Consider the following 16,670-nt stretch of genomic DNA (forward strand, 5'->3'; position numbering starts at 1 on the left):
ATTTCTTGAGTTTCATATTTCAGCATTATGTGATATTCCGGATCTTCTGGTGAGACAAGAAGATTAAGAAAAAAATAATCAGTCAGGTTACTCTGATCATCATATTGGAAAAAAAAAAATACAAGAGAGAAAAAGATATAGCTAGAGAGAAAGAACCAAGCTATACATCCAGCAGCAGCTACTGCAGCATCAAGCAAACTTTGAAGGAGGTGGATGTTGGAGAAGGTAGAGAGTGGTATGAGCCATGGCAAAAGAGGTGGAGGTAGAGGCTGTATGATGCAGAGTAAAACGAAACAGCCAGTGAGACGAGTGAGTTCGGCAACACACAGTTTTACATCGTGTCACGAGGTACCCCTTATCATCAGTTTAACTCTTTAATTGTAAACAACCACTTTTTAATTCATATCAAATTATTATTTTTGTCATTTAACTGTCATTAAGCACAAACAAACAAATTGGAATAATCATATAGTTTAGTGAAATCATCATCAACAATCACAACCATCATTATAATCTTCATCAACACCTCCATCAACACATTTGCCTCTTTTTTTCTTTATTTTTTTTTTTCCTTTTTCTATACTTGTTCTCTTTCTTATTATTAATTTTTTTTATTTATCATTTTTTGGTTTCACAGTGGATTACTTGGATTTTTCAACAGTGTTTCATGTGATTTTACAACGTAATTTATTATTCACATATGTTGCTAGAATGACATAGTTGCAATATTTCATTTTTAAAAAAATAAAATAAATAATATTCCTGTTTCAAGTGAGTTTTTTTTTTTTTTTTTATTACTCATTGGAATTTACGACAACGTTGGTGAAAATTATTATCAAGACAAATTATAAATCAAGTGAGTAAATTTAAAAATAGTTTTTTTTTTTATCTACAAGTTTGTTATAAAATTGTGTAAACAAATTTTTAATATTTAAATTTCATAGTGAAGAAATAAAATTAAATTATTTAGACGATTAATTATAACAAGTCCGGGTGTGAGGTGTGTGTTTCCTTTCAATCTTTTTTTTCTCTTATTGCTTTTTTTTTTTTTCTTTTTTGGCTTTCTCACTTCTATCTTCACGGGTTTTTTTTTTATTTTTTTCGTTCTGCAACGGCGTGAAAGGTCGAGAGATTCTTATCGACTACCGAAGGGTGATGGAAGCACGCAGATTAGTGCCTCAATGCGTCTATATATATTTATATAAAATAACAATTTTAAATTACAATTTTTTAATAATACAATTTATGAAAAAAATTAATAAACATCAAGCTATAATTATTTTATATAAAAAACAAATTTCGCCTATTAAATGGTCAAAGCTTTAAAACTATACTTACAGAGTAAAATTTTAATTATATATATATGTATTCCTGATGGAATTTAGTCTTGGAATTAAATGAAATTGATCAAGATGAGTTATTTTTTTTTTTATTTTACTTTTCTTATCTAAAATCGGCTCTGAACGAAAACTCCTAAAAAGGGAATCAAGAGAGAATCTGTTGATTCTCAAATACGAATTCAAGTTATACCAAAGTACGAAATATTTGAAAAAGTTTAAAACTATTTTGTAACATGGTTTTTTTTTTTACTTTTTTATTTATCATTAATTCTTGTATTTGTTTTTGAACCCAAATTCTTAGAAAAACAAAAAAATTACATCATTTAAAAAAAGAAAAAAACAAAAATTTGACATTTTTTTTAATTATATAAAAAAAACTATCAAATGATGATGGTTGATACGAAAATAATGCTGTATTTGTGTGTCTTTGAAAAATATATTATATACAAATATATATAAACTTACAAGTATCTCAAGTTTCCAGAGATTCAAAAAAATTGACAAAATTATTGAAAAAAAAATACCCAACAAGTTATATCTTTCACATGGTTTACTTGCTTCTCATGTTTCTGAAAAAATAAAAATTTAATATCTTTTAGCCCTACGTGTTGTTATTGTTTAAAAGAGAACAGCTCATGTGGCAAACCACGTGTGCATTAAACCCGAGTGGCATCCCAAGTGGCTCAGTCATCCTTGACCAGCCTGACCACACCGAAAGTACCGTAACGTCAAAGATGTAACGGAGATCCTCATCAAGAGACTATATACATATTATGTGCACCCATTATTAAATATCAATTATTAACTCAAGTGCATTTTTTGTTTATTATTTTTTTTCTTTCGTTTTTACCTATCAAGCTAATTATTTTTGTATATAAATATATATTTAAAATTTAAAAGACAATATTCATCAGATGAATTATTTTGAAAGAAAATTAAAATTCAATAGTGGTTTTAACTCAAAGATTCTAAAGTCTTTCGGCTTACTGATTTATGTATCGTCATACTAAAAAAGCTTTATTAATAAAATTTTTCAAACTTTAAAAGATAATAAAAAGTTTAACTTTAAAAATTGAATTGTTCACTCTTCTTGAAATTGTTCTGAGATATCTTTAGCATAATTTAAAATCTCTCATTGTCATAATGTAAAATATCTAATAAACTGAGATGAAAATAAATTATTTATTGTGTGTAAAATTTGATAACAATTACTGTGCTTTATTGTACAAATCATGTCACAACTTTCTTTCTTTTTTTTATAATTTTTATATATTTTATCCCGTTCAACAATTTCCAGGAATTACACCACGATCATAAATTTTAGATCATGATTGTGTTGTGACTCTTAGAAATTTTAAAACTGGATAAATTATATAAAAATTAAAAATTTATTTGCAATGTACTTAAAACCAACTATTGCAATTCAAAAAGCCGCACTTATCATTTTGCGCAAAACTGTCATGATGTATTTGAAGAATTCACTATTACCCTTAAAGATAAAAAAAAAAGTTTCACTATATTAAATATCAATAAAACCCAAAATTTTTTGTTACCATTACCTAAATTGCGAGTGGTCAAATATTGTTTTCCTGACCAATTCATCCATAACCAGCTTCAGTTGATGATAAATGAGACGCGTTTTTTAAATATGACACCTATTTATAAATTATTTCTGTTTTTGAAAATAAGTTTATCTGTTTATGCCAAATAAGTTTATTAGCCCCGGTAGAAATATTTCTCCAAATTTTATTCCTATCCACCGATTTCAATATTCTTTCTCCACCTGAAACAATTGTAGAGAAATGCGAAGAATCACGGAGAAATATTTTTATCACGGTATTATTTACAACAATTGACCAACACATAAATATTTTATTTTTTAATTTTTTATTATCATGGTTATGATTAAAAAAATTAACAATCGAAAATGATTGAAACATTGACTTTGAATTACCATGCGTAAAATATGTTATTGATAATTTTTTATTTTTTTAACAATTGGTGGCAATATCTTGTCAATATATTTTCAACATACTTAATCTTTTCTAGTTGTGCATACATATTTTTTGGTCTATATTACAATATATATTTTTTTGTTTGATGGCATTCTTTCTTTCACTTAGTCTACATTTTTTAAAATAACAGTTAAGTAGACGAACCCCTACCCTGGTAGAAACAGATTTTTCCGAAATTAGTCTACTCCGAAAAGAACCCGGAGGAAATATGTTATTTCAACCATGGTGAGGCTTCGTCTACTTGACCATTGTCTTATCAAATTAATACAGGGCTCAATTTGGGTCAATAAAAATTTCAAAAGATGTAAATAATAATTTTTTTATATAATCTATAAATTAATTATTATAATGTCTTTTAACTTGTGTCTACAAATTTATGTATCGTCATATCAAAGAAGCTAAAACACTATTTTTTATTTCTTATTATTTTTAAAAGATAATAAAAGTTTTAACTTTAAAAATTGAATTGTTTACTCTTCTATAAGATTTTTTTTTGAGACTTGAAATTGTTAAGAGATATCTCTAGCATAACTTCAAATCTTTAATTGTCATAATGTAAAATATCTAACTAACTGAGATGAAAATTAATTATTTATTGTGTGTAAAATTTAATAACAATTACTATGCTTTATTGTACAAGTCATGTCACAACTTTCTTTTTTTTTTTTTTTTTTGTAATTTTTGTGGCTACAGCGGTTAACAATGAGTACGGACGTACGGTTGACACGGTAGTTTTTACATCGTTAAAACTGAACAGAAAAATATATTAAAAATGTTAGTAAAGTTTAATACAAATTATATAAATGGCTTGTTAATTTTTATCAGGAAAGAAAGAAAATAACAGAAAACGATTATGTTTTCCATATTGTAAATTGTAACAATTGCAAAAGAAACACTTTGAATCTCGTTAATTTCCATATAAATAATTAATGAGTTAATCAAATTAAATAAACTATCTCTTCATTTGAAGTCAGATAAAATGATTTGAATATGAATATGTAGTTAGAGAGTATATAAACAAAAAAATAAATAAACATCATAAAAAAATTAAAACCATTTGAACCAACCCACCTTCGGCTATATTATTTTTACTAGTAAAATTATTGCAGTTACTTTTTGATGAAAAAAATAGTAATTATTAGAATATAACTAGTAAAACAATAATTGTTATATATCATAAAACTTATATATATGTTAATTGAATCTACCCAATTTGTAAATTGTAATTCCTTGGGATCCATAAAATAATATGCAACACATGGAAATTGTTAACTTATAATAGTACAATAACCACCAACCTAATTTGTACTTGTAATTTTTAATCTCTTCCAAGTGTTCTAAAAAATAAAAAAAATATAAAATCGCAATGATTTTTCATGATGAAAAAAAAATCAAAACATTTTTTCACCACAAAACTGACTGAACATAAAAAACTCGTGACAACTATAAAGAAAAAAAAAAATATGTTAGCGGTTTAGTTTTTGATTACCAGAAACCAATTTAAAAAACAAACATTAAAAATAACAATGTCATCATATTTTAACGACATGTTCCTCAGTTTTAGATGGCTGACTTTGTCCTTTTTGGTACAGCTATATAATTGCCATTGAATATTATTATTCTTATCAAAAAATGAATATGCGTGCGTGATTTTTTCCTTGGTTCTTTAGACCCAATCCTTTGTTATTTATTTTTTTTAATTTTTTTATACTCTTAATCTTTTTTTTATGTTCCTGTTGGTGATGTTGTTGCTGCTGCTGCTATGGTCTTAAAAATAGTCGATTTGTTTTTTTTTTTTTTTTCAAATTTGGTTTTGCTGTAGATGCAGCTTCTTTTATCCAGGAGCGAATTAGTATGAGTGAAGAAACAAAAGCAAGGTGATGCCAACCGATTGGGGCAAAAGTAACATTATGGTAGGCCAAAACGATGAAAGAAACAAAGAATAAAAAAAACAACTTGAATTGGCGCCACACATTCAGTGTGTTTTGGTCATCATCCCATGTTGTTTGCAAAAAATTTTTTTTTATTTGTCGTTTGTTTCTCAGACTTTTGACTTATTTTATCTTTTATTTTTTTTTAAACCATTTATTTCATGATTTTAACGCTTCTTGCATTATCTTTTTTATTTTTTTATAATTTAAATTCAAATTCTTGTGCTCTTCCTGATATTAAAAATATTTTACCATTTTTTTATACAATAATAAAATTATCTATGATACAATTGCAACTCTTCGTTGTTTTTTAAACTTAAATTCGTTGGTTTAAATATTTTATGAGGAAAGAAAGAAAAAAGAGAAAAATTAAGTGGGCCGGTATTCCTACACCTCACGACCTTTCACGTTTAGTTAATATATATTTATATTCGTTTTTAAAATAAGTAAAACGTATAAATGATATGAGGTTGAAGAAGCAGGAAAAGAAATAAAAAGAAAGGTGAAATGGCGCCACACGTTTAAGTCATGCCCAAAAGCCGTCGGCAATTTTTTTTAAACTTTTTATCCTTTATATCTGTTCGAAACCCACTACGATATAACTACTTTAAATCAGAATTTAATCAATTTTTATCATTTGCATTTATATAATAATTAATAATATACAATTGACAATTTTTTTAATAATTAAAAAAATTAACTAAAGCTTTAAAGATGATAAATTTATATACTTTTTTTTGTGAATATATTTTCTTTGTGCAATAAAAATGGCGTCAATATACACCTCAGACATTGATGTCCTTTTTTATCGACACATACTGTAGACTTCAACAAGAAGTAAAACATATTTACCAAATACAAAAAAAATATAAAAAGAATGCTTTAAGTGTATTGAATTAACTGTTGTAGCATGACTAAACTGTCCAAGAAACCAGATTAACGAGTTCTCAACACGAAAAATTACGTTGGAAATTCTCCTATAACTTCATATAAGCAAAAATTTTTGATCGCCATGTTGAATCGCATCGATAAAAACTTGTTTACGTTAATAACAGGATGAATTGTACAACAAATAAATGATCTTGAAAGAAAAATTAAATCTCACAGTGAGATTCGATAAATTGATCTTTTTTAAAAAAAAAAAATATTCCATTCTCTCTTCTTTTCATCTCTTGTTATTTTTACTGTCTGAATATGTATGTATTGTCTCTCTTGGTTAGATGAAGATACAAAATATATATATACAGCATAAATATACGATCGAATAGGAGAACGTGATTATGTTTCTGCATATATAATCATTTTACATACATATATCTACGAAAAACCTTGGTGCGAACGAGAAAAAATGACGTCAAAAGAATTGCGTACGTAAACCTCGTGTGGGAAAAGGCCAACACCAGCGAAGGCAATCTCGGATCTTATGTATTATTATTACTTGTGAGGAGATAGAATTGTGCAAGGAATTGAGTGGACCAGTAAAGAGAAAACCAACTGCTACGATATATATAGTTAGTGACAATTTTTATTGTTTTTTAATTTTTCAAATAAATATTTTATATTTATGTTACATATTTTATTTTATTACGCATCGTTATTTTAATGCATACAGAAACGACGTATTTATTAGAAATTTTTATTTTACATAATTGCTCTAGTAATAAATAAATATATATGCAAATTACATCTTGTAATTATTAATTTTATCTTTATTAGACAAATAAAATATCACAGGTAATATTGAATTGCGATTGCACTGTTAGAAAAAAAAATAAAAAAATATATATCGAAATAGATTATTTTTATGTTGACTCAAATCTGATTGTAAAAAAAAAAAAGAAAACGAGCGCTATAACGACGTCTCAAAGTTTAGCAATTTTAACACTCATACTTTTCATTTTTAAGATTAAATTTTCAGCTGAATGGATACAAGCTTTGCAAACTTGATACTATTATTTTTGTATTATATAGAAATAAGTGTGCAGGCTTGAGGTTATCGTGTGTTGAAATTTCTCGTCTTTTTATAACTAGATAAAATTTTTCAGCTTTTTGAAAAATAGATGAAATAATAATGCGCAGTTACAATAGTCAAATTGTCTCTCAAACTGCATCATCTTTGTTCTTCTCCGCAAACTTTTTCTATATAAATTAAAATAAAATTTGGTGATACATGTAAAATTTACTGTACCTGCTTCAGTATATTGAATACTTTTAAAATTATTTACAAATACAATACATATATGAGTTGCAACATATTAAAAAATATCATCATTTAAAATGGATATTTTATATTGAAAGTTGTTGACATTGTCAACGATTAAATATCGAGTAACTATCGAGGATGATGATATATTAATTTTTTTATGTTTTCAAGGGAATTAGTTATAAGTATTAGCTATGAAAAATCCACAAAGTTTTAGTTATCTGAGGTCCTACAAAAGTGGGGAAAAAAAAACAGTTGCCTAATATGAGAATAGGTGTTTAAAGATGCCTCAAAGGCGAGAAGAGAAGGTGGTGTAGCAGAGCTTTAGACTTCTGAGTCGGTGGTTTCAGGGACGTGACCATCAAACACCTGATATTTATTCATTTAATTGGCGGAAAGAGGGGAGGGGCTTCTGAATCGAAACTGCCATCTAGGCTCTATTAAAAATTCTAAGTATCTATCGGCATACCAAAGGTCTATACAGGCTTTTGAAATATTTACTCGAATAATTATAAGTATATATATATTTTTAATTTTTAAAAGAGGCTTAATATTGTGGACAAGTTTTTTATACAAAAGGAAAGATGATAAACAATATTATAAGTCTATGAATTCTCCTAGAAATTGTCAAGTAAGAATTTATAAGAATCATATTTCTCATAAATATTTTTATAACACTAATGAGCTAAAGAAGTGCTGAAAAAAAAAATACTGCTAATTTAAAAGAAAAAAAAAAGGGTATACCTAAATTTATTTTGCCATTTTTTTTTCTTGTTTTTCAAGTTGTTTTAAAGAAAAAATAATATTTAAAAGTGAAAAGGCATAACTTATGTCACAGGAGTTTATTTATGGACATAAGCCTCTTTACTTACACATGGAGTTGCAAAATACGATTAATAATTTAAAAATTTTAAGAATCTTGAAAGAATTTTAGACTTATACAATTATTTATCTTTCTAAAAAAAGTTTTCTAAAATATAGTCATGCTTATCTTCGACACCACAAGATAATTAAAATAATATTTATACCGTAAAATATTGTGCTTGAAAAGTAATTGTCATTGAAATTATTGCAATCTTCTTATTCACAATGAATGCAGTTTCAAGAATTGATTAAATTTCGAAATATTATTTATAAAAATAAATATAAATTAAAGCCAGAACGACAAAGGCAATGCCTAAATTTTAAAATAAAAAAAAAAAAATTCTATGAATATAAATTCGCAACAGAAAATAAATTTCATAAATATATTCGTGAATTCCATTCCACGTTCTATTTAATATTTTGTTTTTTTTATTTTTTTAACGTCTAGTATAAATATTTCTATATACTTTTTATTTTTTTTTATAATTCTTGTTCTTTCACAGCGCAATCCCTCGTCCACACTGATTCTGACACCAACTATACGCGCGAATTATCACCTTTGAAACACGAAGAGATGCACGACCCTGAAGCTCCCTACGTTTCTTAGAACTCACAAAATGAGAATTAAAAGCGATCAAGCGAAATAATCTGTACATGCACTGAGAGACTTGTATATAATATGTATTAAGGATAAACCGATTCTCTGGCTGCCCTTCGTAGCAAATAAATAAAAAATATAATGGAAAAATTTGAATTAATATTCTTGTTTTGCGCAAACCGGATTACCGGAAAAGCAATGTAAATCAATTTTAAATATAATAAAATATAAAACAAAGGAATAAAAGGTGAAAAATATCGAATCGAAATTCCATTAGTAAACATAAATATAAAAAACATAGTTTATCATAAGAATCATAGAGTTTACATATTAAATGTAATAATAATTAAGACTAAAAATTGTTTAGTTGTTTATTCGATATTTATTTTGTACGCGCATGCGCTGATGCAAGTTTTGGGATGACGTAATAGACAGCCTTACCGGTCGTCGAACCGGAGACCTCGAGGCCCGTCGACCGGCTGTGCCTTTCATTGATAAAGAAAAAAAAAACATCATATACTCAGCAGCCACGAGATTTTTTTCAAAGACGTACAGAATAATGTAACCTGCTGAGAAATTTATATATAATGTAACACTAAACAAGAACTATAAGTATAAACTTTTATTGTTGGAAAGAATTTTTTTTCTCTTCAAATATGCTAGGTTCACTTTTTCCAAAAAGGAATAAAAAATCTAGACAACTTTTAATGATGTTCATGAATTTATTTGTGGTTTTCTTTTCTTTTTTTTTTTTTTTATCGGTTTTCAACTATTTTGTTATGAGCTTTAAGATTAGAGTTGTAGCTAAAAATTATTTTCTGTATACTAAAAAAGAAGTCCTGTGGATATCTGATAAAACAATTGCATAATTTTTTTTTTGTTTTTTTTAATTTATTATTTGACATTTTTATCATGAATCAATGCTTGAGTGTTCTGATCTTATTGATCATCATTTTTTGTATCAGTCCATTTTTTAGAGTTCGAAAGAGCATCTCCGACTTTTGTCAATATTTCTTTTTCTGTGGTGATTAGACCAAAAGATGCTTGATCTTCAATAATGACTCCTGTAAAAGTTATATTTTAATTGTTATATATATTAATAAAAAACAAATCATTTTAAGTTCTAGTGAAAAAAAAATTACCTTTTAAACAAGAAAAAAAACAAGAAGTATTGAGTGTTTTTTTGCCATTTCTTTCTCTCTGAGCAACGAATTGTTCTGCAATTTTTTTCGACAGAATTATTTTTAAAATCGTTACACAAGATTTTGATATGCTATGATTACGATCAACATATTGTTTTAAAACTTCACACTGCAAAAAATTTTAAGATAATTTTACGATATTTCTTTAAATTAATGCCAATTTTTATATAAATCATATTGATGTTATGTTATACTTACAAGATCTTTTTTGAATGAGCTATTAGTATTTATCAATTCATTTAATTTATCAAAACCATCCAATTGATCTATTGGAAGTTTTAATTGATATTTTTCACACATTAAATGCTTTCTTCAGAACGAGTGGGTTTGTGTTGTGTCAGGTGGTTTTGGATTGGGTGTGCCATTCCTAGATTGCAGTCATGAGCGAGCAGATACGTGCCCAATAATCGCTTTTCTAATTCGTTGCAATTCACGTTGTTTTCTAGAACGTAATGTAGACTTATTTACCTGCAACATGCTTTTTTCAAATATTAAACTGACAAAAAAATTATCTGCTATTGAAACCAAGTTTTTTAAGTAATAACTATAGTGTCTATTGATGTATGGCTATCAATAGGTGTGTAAATAATAATGTAATTGTTTAATTTGACGCAGAGCGCTAGAGTTGTTTTCGATCTGATTTATAATATCTATTTTTTTCCTATTTTCTGGGTATCGGGTAGGTTTTGAAAAAATTCGATTTTATTATCGAATAACAGGTGACACTGTCATCGCTCACACTCTATTTTTTCTATCTAATATTTGTCAATTTTCTACTTAGCTTTTTTTGAATAAATTATACATAAACTGGTCTTAATCTAACAAAACTAGAATGATTTCTGCCAGGACCCTTGGCACGAACACTAAATTTTCTCAGTTGAGATAAATATAACTAGGTGAATAATGATTTTTACTATGTTCACATAGTAGAATTAACAATAGACGCTCGTGAGAATGATCATGCACCAGACAGACTGTAAATTATACTGTTTAGCAGTTTTATAATGTGCTATATGGTTGAAGTGAATTTTACTATGTTAGCATAGTAAAATGTAAGAAAACAGAAAATACAAAATAAAATCGTCGTTTTTATTATGTTTGTATGGTAGATTTGTTTGGTTTGACTTGTAACTTAAGTAAAAAAAATTTGTTTTTTGTTTAACATTGTAAAGTTCGTCTCACGTGTTAAGGCATAGGGTATATAGGCAGTACTCAAAAAAAAAAAAAAAATGAATTAAAATAATAATAAAATATTTTTATAATTTCATTATTGCTGACAAAAAGAATCCTAAGGTATAGCTGAAGGAAATTCTTGCTTCTCTTTTCAGCTCCAATTATCAAATCCACAGTAAAATTTTGCTGAGTTAGTTTGTCAAAGTGAGCTCATTGAACTTTTCAGAAATACTATTGACCAAACAATTAATCTGAAAAAAAAAAAATTATCTTATGAAAAATGAGCAATAGTTTATGAATATGTCACTAAAATTCAATGGTTTGTTCAAAAACGATTGAACTGTTAGAGATGTCATTTCAGTTAACTTTCGCCAACGACCATATCGGCCTGAATGCACCAGTTCTCGTCCGATCACTGAAGTTAAGCAGGGCTGAGCGTGGTTAGTACTTGGATGGGTGACCGCTTGGGAACACCACGTGCCGTTGGCATTCTTTTTGCATTTTTTTACTATTTTTTAGAATATTATACGAGATATAGTCTAATAGTGCATCGTACACTACTGTCACTAATAAACGAATTTTTTATTGATTTTTACATTTTCTACACTATAGTTTACATTAATTGTTATTAATTTCAGCCTGAGAAGAGTCTTACAAAATCTCTATGTATGCAAATAATAAACATTTCTTTTTGTGTACGTATAGATGCGTATTTAGTTTTCAAGCTAGTCCAATCCGGATCAAATTTGTAATCTCAGGAACCGGATACGAATCGGACTGAAATTTCCACCCCATCACTGCTTTTTTTTTTCAATCAAGTTCAGCTACCACAACCAGACTTTAAACCTTATCTGGTAGCTCGTCAGTACTGCAAAAAAATTCGTTTATTTCCGATTGACTGTGTATGTTGTATGCATGATGCACACCTAAACATCGGATCACTGCCATATAATATTTTTAAAATTGCAAAAAGAATGCCAACGGCACGTGGTGTTCCCAAGCGGTCACCCATCCAAGTACTAACCACGCTCAGCCCTGCTTAACTTCAGTGATCGGACGAGAACTGGTGCATTCAGGCCGATATGGTCGTTGGCGATAGTCAACTGAGATGACATCTCTAACAGTTTAATCGTTTTTGAACAAACCATCAAATTTCATTCAAAAATATATTTTATAAAAAGTCAGGTAACTACTTGTACCAATTGGCTCAAATGTAAGCTTAGATATTCGGCCTCTTCAAGGCCAGTAAATATAACTCTTGTATGAACAAACAAGTTTTTCGTTCATTTTTATTTTATAACTATTTGGTTCATTACTTGAAAATGCACGAATAGTCGAATACATGTAGAAAAATATCAATAGAACTGATAATAAAAATAAAATATTGAGAATATGTAATAAAAAAAAATTGCATTAGGAATATTAGGTTACAAGTGAATACGTTGGTACAATCTGAATATTGTATAATTTCTTTTTTAATAAACTTTTTAAATCTTTGGATTTTGATAATTAAAATTATGTTGATAATGAATTAACAATTAAATTGAAACCAAAAAAAAATATAAATTGAACTGGTTCAAGGTTTCTCAGTTTTGGACCCATTAGATTGATACTTTACTATATAGTGAAGTAATTTCTCCGATAACGGTTTCATGCCGAAAAAATTTCTTCAGCAATGGGCCAAAAACGGAGAAAAACCGGGAAATGGTGGAGAAATGACGGAGAAATATTTCCAGCCAGGAAGAACCATGTTTTCAGAATGATAATTTTTTTAAAACGAACATCGATCTTATAAGATACTTGACATTTATATATCATAAAGACGCTCGAGAATTGGATTATTTTTTTTGAATTATTTCATTGAGTATACTAACATTTTTAAATTGCATTCTTCTTCATCATATAGTTCATAAGTTCGAATCATAATTTGTTATAATAATGTTTAATAATGAAGATATGTTTTTGGTTCTGTCAAAACAATATTACAGCATTTTCGGTAATTTTTCGTTTCTTAATTTATGTAAAAAGTTCTTCTGATGTAAACTTTTATTGCTACCAGATGATATCAAACATAGCTGAAAAAATGCATGAATTAATTAATATATAAATGATGTGAAACATAGCTGATTAATTAATGCATTTTTTTAGCATGTTTGAGAATATTTGGTATATGGCAGCTTATATATAACAACTTAAATTTTGCGTCTCAAAAAACTCTATCACCCGCTCACTGAGTAAAAAAACTAACATTTTTTACTACTACTTTCTAATAAAAATTACCGTGCTGCGTAGTAAAGGCCGGGTATTTTGTATTTAGCTCATAATTATTTGTTATACCTATATATACTACCCTGTTATATCTCAATTTTTACTATGCTGCAAAATAGTAATTTTCAGTAATTTATATTATCGACACAATATTCATTTATTTATCAGAACATTAAAAAACCCAAGAATCGATTTTTAACCGACGATTACCCTGCTAGCAAAGTAAAAATGTTAGTTTGTTTTCTCAGTACGTTGTGGGTTTTTTTTGCTATCTTAAATAGTTTTTGAAATAAAAAAAAAAAAATATTAAAATAATTAATTTTAATTTCAATCATTGAAAAAAAAATAGCAGATTCAGATATTTAGAGAAAAAAAACCCGAAAGAAATCATTTTTTAAATAATTTTATTATTAATGAACCATAAAATTATATTTGAGCAATTAATTAATCTTAAGATAACCATGGCCCTAGCTGGAGTATTGAAAATTTCTAGTTATCAACGGGTAACGCGGGCCACTCGCCCGAACAAACGTTACCACGTCCTTTTTTATTAATGAACACTTTATAAATAATTTTCACGCGGGCTTTGTCAAACTTTTTATTATAATGTTTAAAATATACAATCGAATAACTCATGTTTTTTTTTCAGAAGCTATGAAATCTATTCGAGGAATCTTGATATCAGGTCTTTTCATCCTGATGAAGACGAGTTTACTTCAAGCTCATCGAGAACACAAGGTATAACTATAAAAATGATTATATTTGGTCCACAATAGGTATCCTTAAACTGTCATCAATTGCTTCATTTTTTTTTTTCATAATAAATTCTTTGATCATTTATTTATTTATTTTATATTTTTTCGTATAAATTAAAGTTTTTTTTTTTATTAAACTAATAATTTGTGAACAGTTATTATCCTGTTAACGTTTCGATTGACTTGAAGCATAATAGAAAATGTTTTAGGTACACAACATAGTGCTCTATCCTGATAAACATAGCTGGTGTAAAACAACTCCAATCAAACAAGTTGTGACATGGCCACGTTGTTCATCAAAAGAACTTGACAACAATGTTTGTGTTGGTGCATGTTTTTCATATATGGTACCACACAGTGAACCATCAGCACCAGGAGACTTGATACGGCCTTATTGCGATTCTTGTCAACCTCTTGACAGTGTCTGGCACACTGTGAGTAAAATTATATATATCATTGAGTTATCTATGTTGTTATTTCACATTAAATATTTTACTCTGAATGATTTTTCAGGTAAATCTCGACTGCAAGGATGAAGATAACAAACCAATGACAATTCCAAAAAAGGTCCAAATAATTACACATTGTTCGTGTAGCTCTTGTACGGAAACATCAAGAATTAAACCTGATTACAATACACTGCTTCAGTCTCTCACTGAAGAAAATATAGACAAAAATGTTATAACTGTTAATGAAACACCAGATCTCTTACTAAATCCTCATTTAAATAATTCAAAAAATACAACAAAAGACAGTGTTCAAGCAAATGAAATTTTTTTGCAACTATTTCAACAATTAAAAGACAATGATAAAGTTGATAAAACAGAAACAACAGATTTATTTGAAAAATTTGAAGAAAAAATTGATTTAGAAAAATTTCGACAATTGGTAGAAAAGTATCGTCAAGAAGAGGAACGTGAAAAACATCATCAATCACATCATAAAACAGAAAAAACTCATGGTGAACAACAAGTAACAAGTGAGATTCCACATCATACAAATATTCATCGTGGACCACATCATTCTATTGTCATGGAACCAGATGTTAAAGAAAAAATTGACGTTGAACCTCATTATCTTCATCCAGCTGTAGCTGGACAAGAAATTAGTTATTCTGACAATGTTCTCGTTGATAAAAATGAGAAAAAAGATAAAAATGAATACCATTGATCAAAGCAATTAGATTATATGATTGAGATTTTATTATTATTTTTTTTTTTTTTCAATTTTAATCATTTTATTGAAGTAATTATGCAATCTTGCGAACAAAAAAATACATTAAATCATTGAAATAATATTTACAAAAATTTAAACTTCTTGTTTATAATATTTACAAAAAAATTTAAAAGAAATAAATTATTTTAAAGATAACATATAAATATAAAATAAAATTAATTATATAAATTTGAATGTATAATAATTCAATTTATTTGTTTTGTAAAAAAAACAAGTGAGACAGAAAAAATAAAAAAATTAATTGATTGATTGATTGAAAAAAAAAAAAAAAGAAAAAAAAACATAAATGAAATTTTAATATATTTGAATTTATAATTAATTATTATTTGGAAAATAAACATTTAAAAAAAAAAAACAAACAAAAAGGATATTTTTAATTAATTCACAGACACTGAGAAAATATTTTTTGTTTGAAAATATTTTGTAGATTTAAATTTACTTTGTTTAAAATTTCGGTTTTCTTTTTTAATAATTGCAAAAGAAATATTGTATCACATAATAATAATATATATATTTATTTAGATATAGAAATCATTGCATTAACTCGATAATGACACTATATTGGTTCGAGAAATTATTATATTTTAAAAAGAGAATTAAATCGAGTAAATTCTGTCAAAACAGAACATGAAATATTTTACCCTGAAAATTTTTTCACATAAAAATTATACTATCAAGCAATTTAATTTAATTCAAGTAAAAAAATTTTATGATAAAGAAAACATCATCAATTCGAAAATCACTCCTCAAATTTATATAACTTTTTCTAAACATGAAAAAACAATTTTCCAGTATATGAATCAAATTTTCACATAAAAAATAGGCAAGTAAATAAATGTCAAAACTAAACCATAAAAAATAATTATTATTTTAAATTATATACTGATTTAAACTCAATTGAGCTATTTTAAATGAATTATCATTAATTTCAACGATTAAACTTTCAAATTCATATTTTACGTTTGATTGGGACACACACTTTCACCGTTTATAAATATATATACTTTTTTTTTTTATACACCTGTTGTCAGGTGACTAAATGACACACACACACATCCCCAGCCATCAAACCACAACACATAGAA

General features: G+C 27.0%; 1 protein-coding gene and 2 non-coding genes across 5 annotated transcripts; 2 read left to right on the forward strand and 1 right to left on the reverse strand.

Annotated features, from left to right (window-relative positions):
- Nucleotides 1-206: 206 nt before the first annotated feature.
- LOC122848134 lies at nucleotides 207-16,325 on the forward strand. 3 transcript variants are annotated; one of them, XM_044146001.1, is made up of 5 exons: nucleotides 207-348; nucleotides 638-856; nucleotides 14,247-14,332; nucleotides 14,559-14,783; nucleotides 14,863-15,651. In XM_044146001.1, the coding sequence occupies exons 3-5, from the start codon at nucleotides 14,249-14,251 to the stop codon at nucleotides 15,517-15,519; spliced, it is 966 nt and encodes a 321-aa protein (XP_044001936.1). In that variant the 5' UTR covers nucleotides 207-348; nucleotides 638-856; nucleotides 14,247-14,248; the 3' UTR covers nucleotides 15,520-15,651. The 3 variants fall into 3 exon arrangements, with proteins under 3 accessions (XP_044001936.1, XP_044001945.1, XP_044001930.1); XM_044146010.1 differs by having other exon boundaries at nucleotides 208-348; nucleotides 14,244-14,332; nucleotides 14,863-16,325; XM_044145995.1 differs by having other exon boundaries at nucleotides 209-380; nucleotides 14,244-14,332; nucleotides 14,863-15,650.
- LOC122847955 lies at nucleotides 11,697-11,815 on the forward strand. Its single transcript, XR_006373412.1, has one exon. It is a non-coding gene; the product is annotated as a 5S ribosomal RNA (ribosomal RNA).
- LOC122847956 lies at nucleotides 12,302-12,420 on the reverse strand. The gene has a single exon (XR_006373413.1). It is a non-coding gene; the product is annotated as a 5S ribosomal RNA (ribosomal RNA).
- Nucleotides 16,326-16,670: the final 345 nt, after the last annotated feature.

This window comes from Aphidius gifuensis, linkage group LG1 (assembly GCF_014905175.1).
Source record: "Aphidius gifuensis isolate YNYX2018 linkage group LG1, ASM1490517v1, whole genome shotgun sequence".
In the NCBI taxonomy this organism is placed as follows: domain Eukaryota; kingdom Metazoa; phylum Arthropoda; class Insecta; order Hymenoptera; family Braconidae; genus Aphidius; species Aphidius gifuensis.

Coding starts and splice junctions, on each gene's coding strand:
- LOC122848134 (XM_044146001.1), top strand. CDS start 14,249: ATGAAATCTATTCGAGGAATCTTGATATCAGGTCTTTTCATCCTGATG. Junction 14,333..14,558: donor AAGCTCATCGAGAACACAAG/GTATAACTATAA, acceptor AAAATGTTTTAG/GTACACAACATAGTGCTCTA. Junction 14,784..14,862: donor TTGACAGTGTCTGGCACACT/GTGAGTAAAATT, acceptor ATGATTTTTCAG/GTAAATCTCGACTGCAAGGA.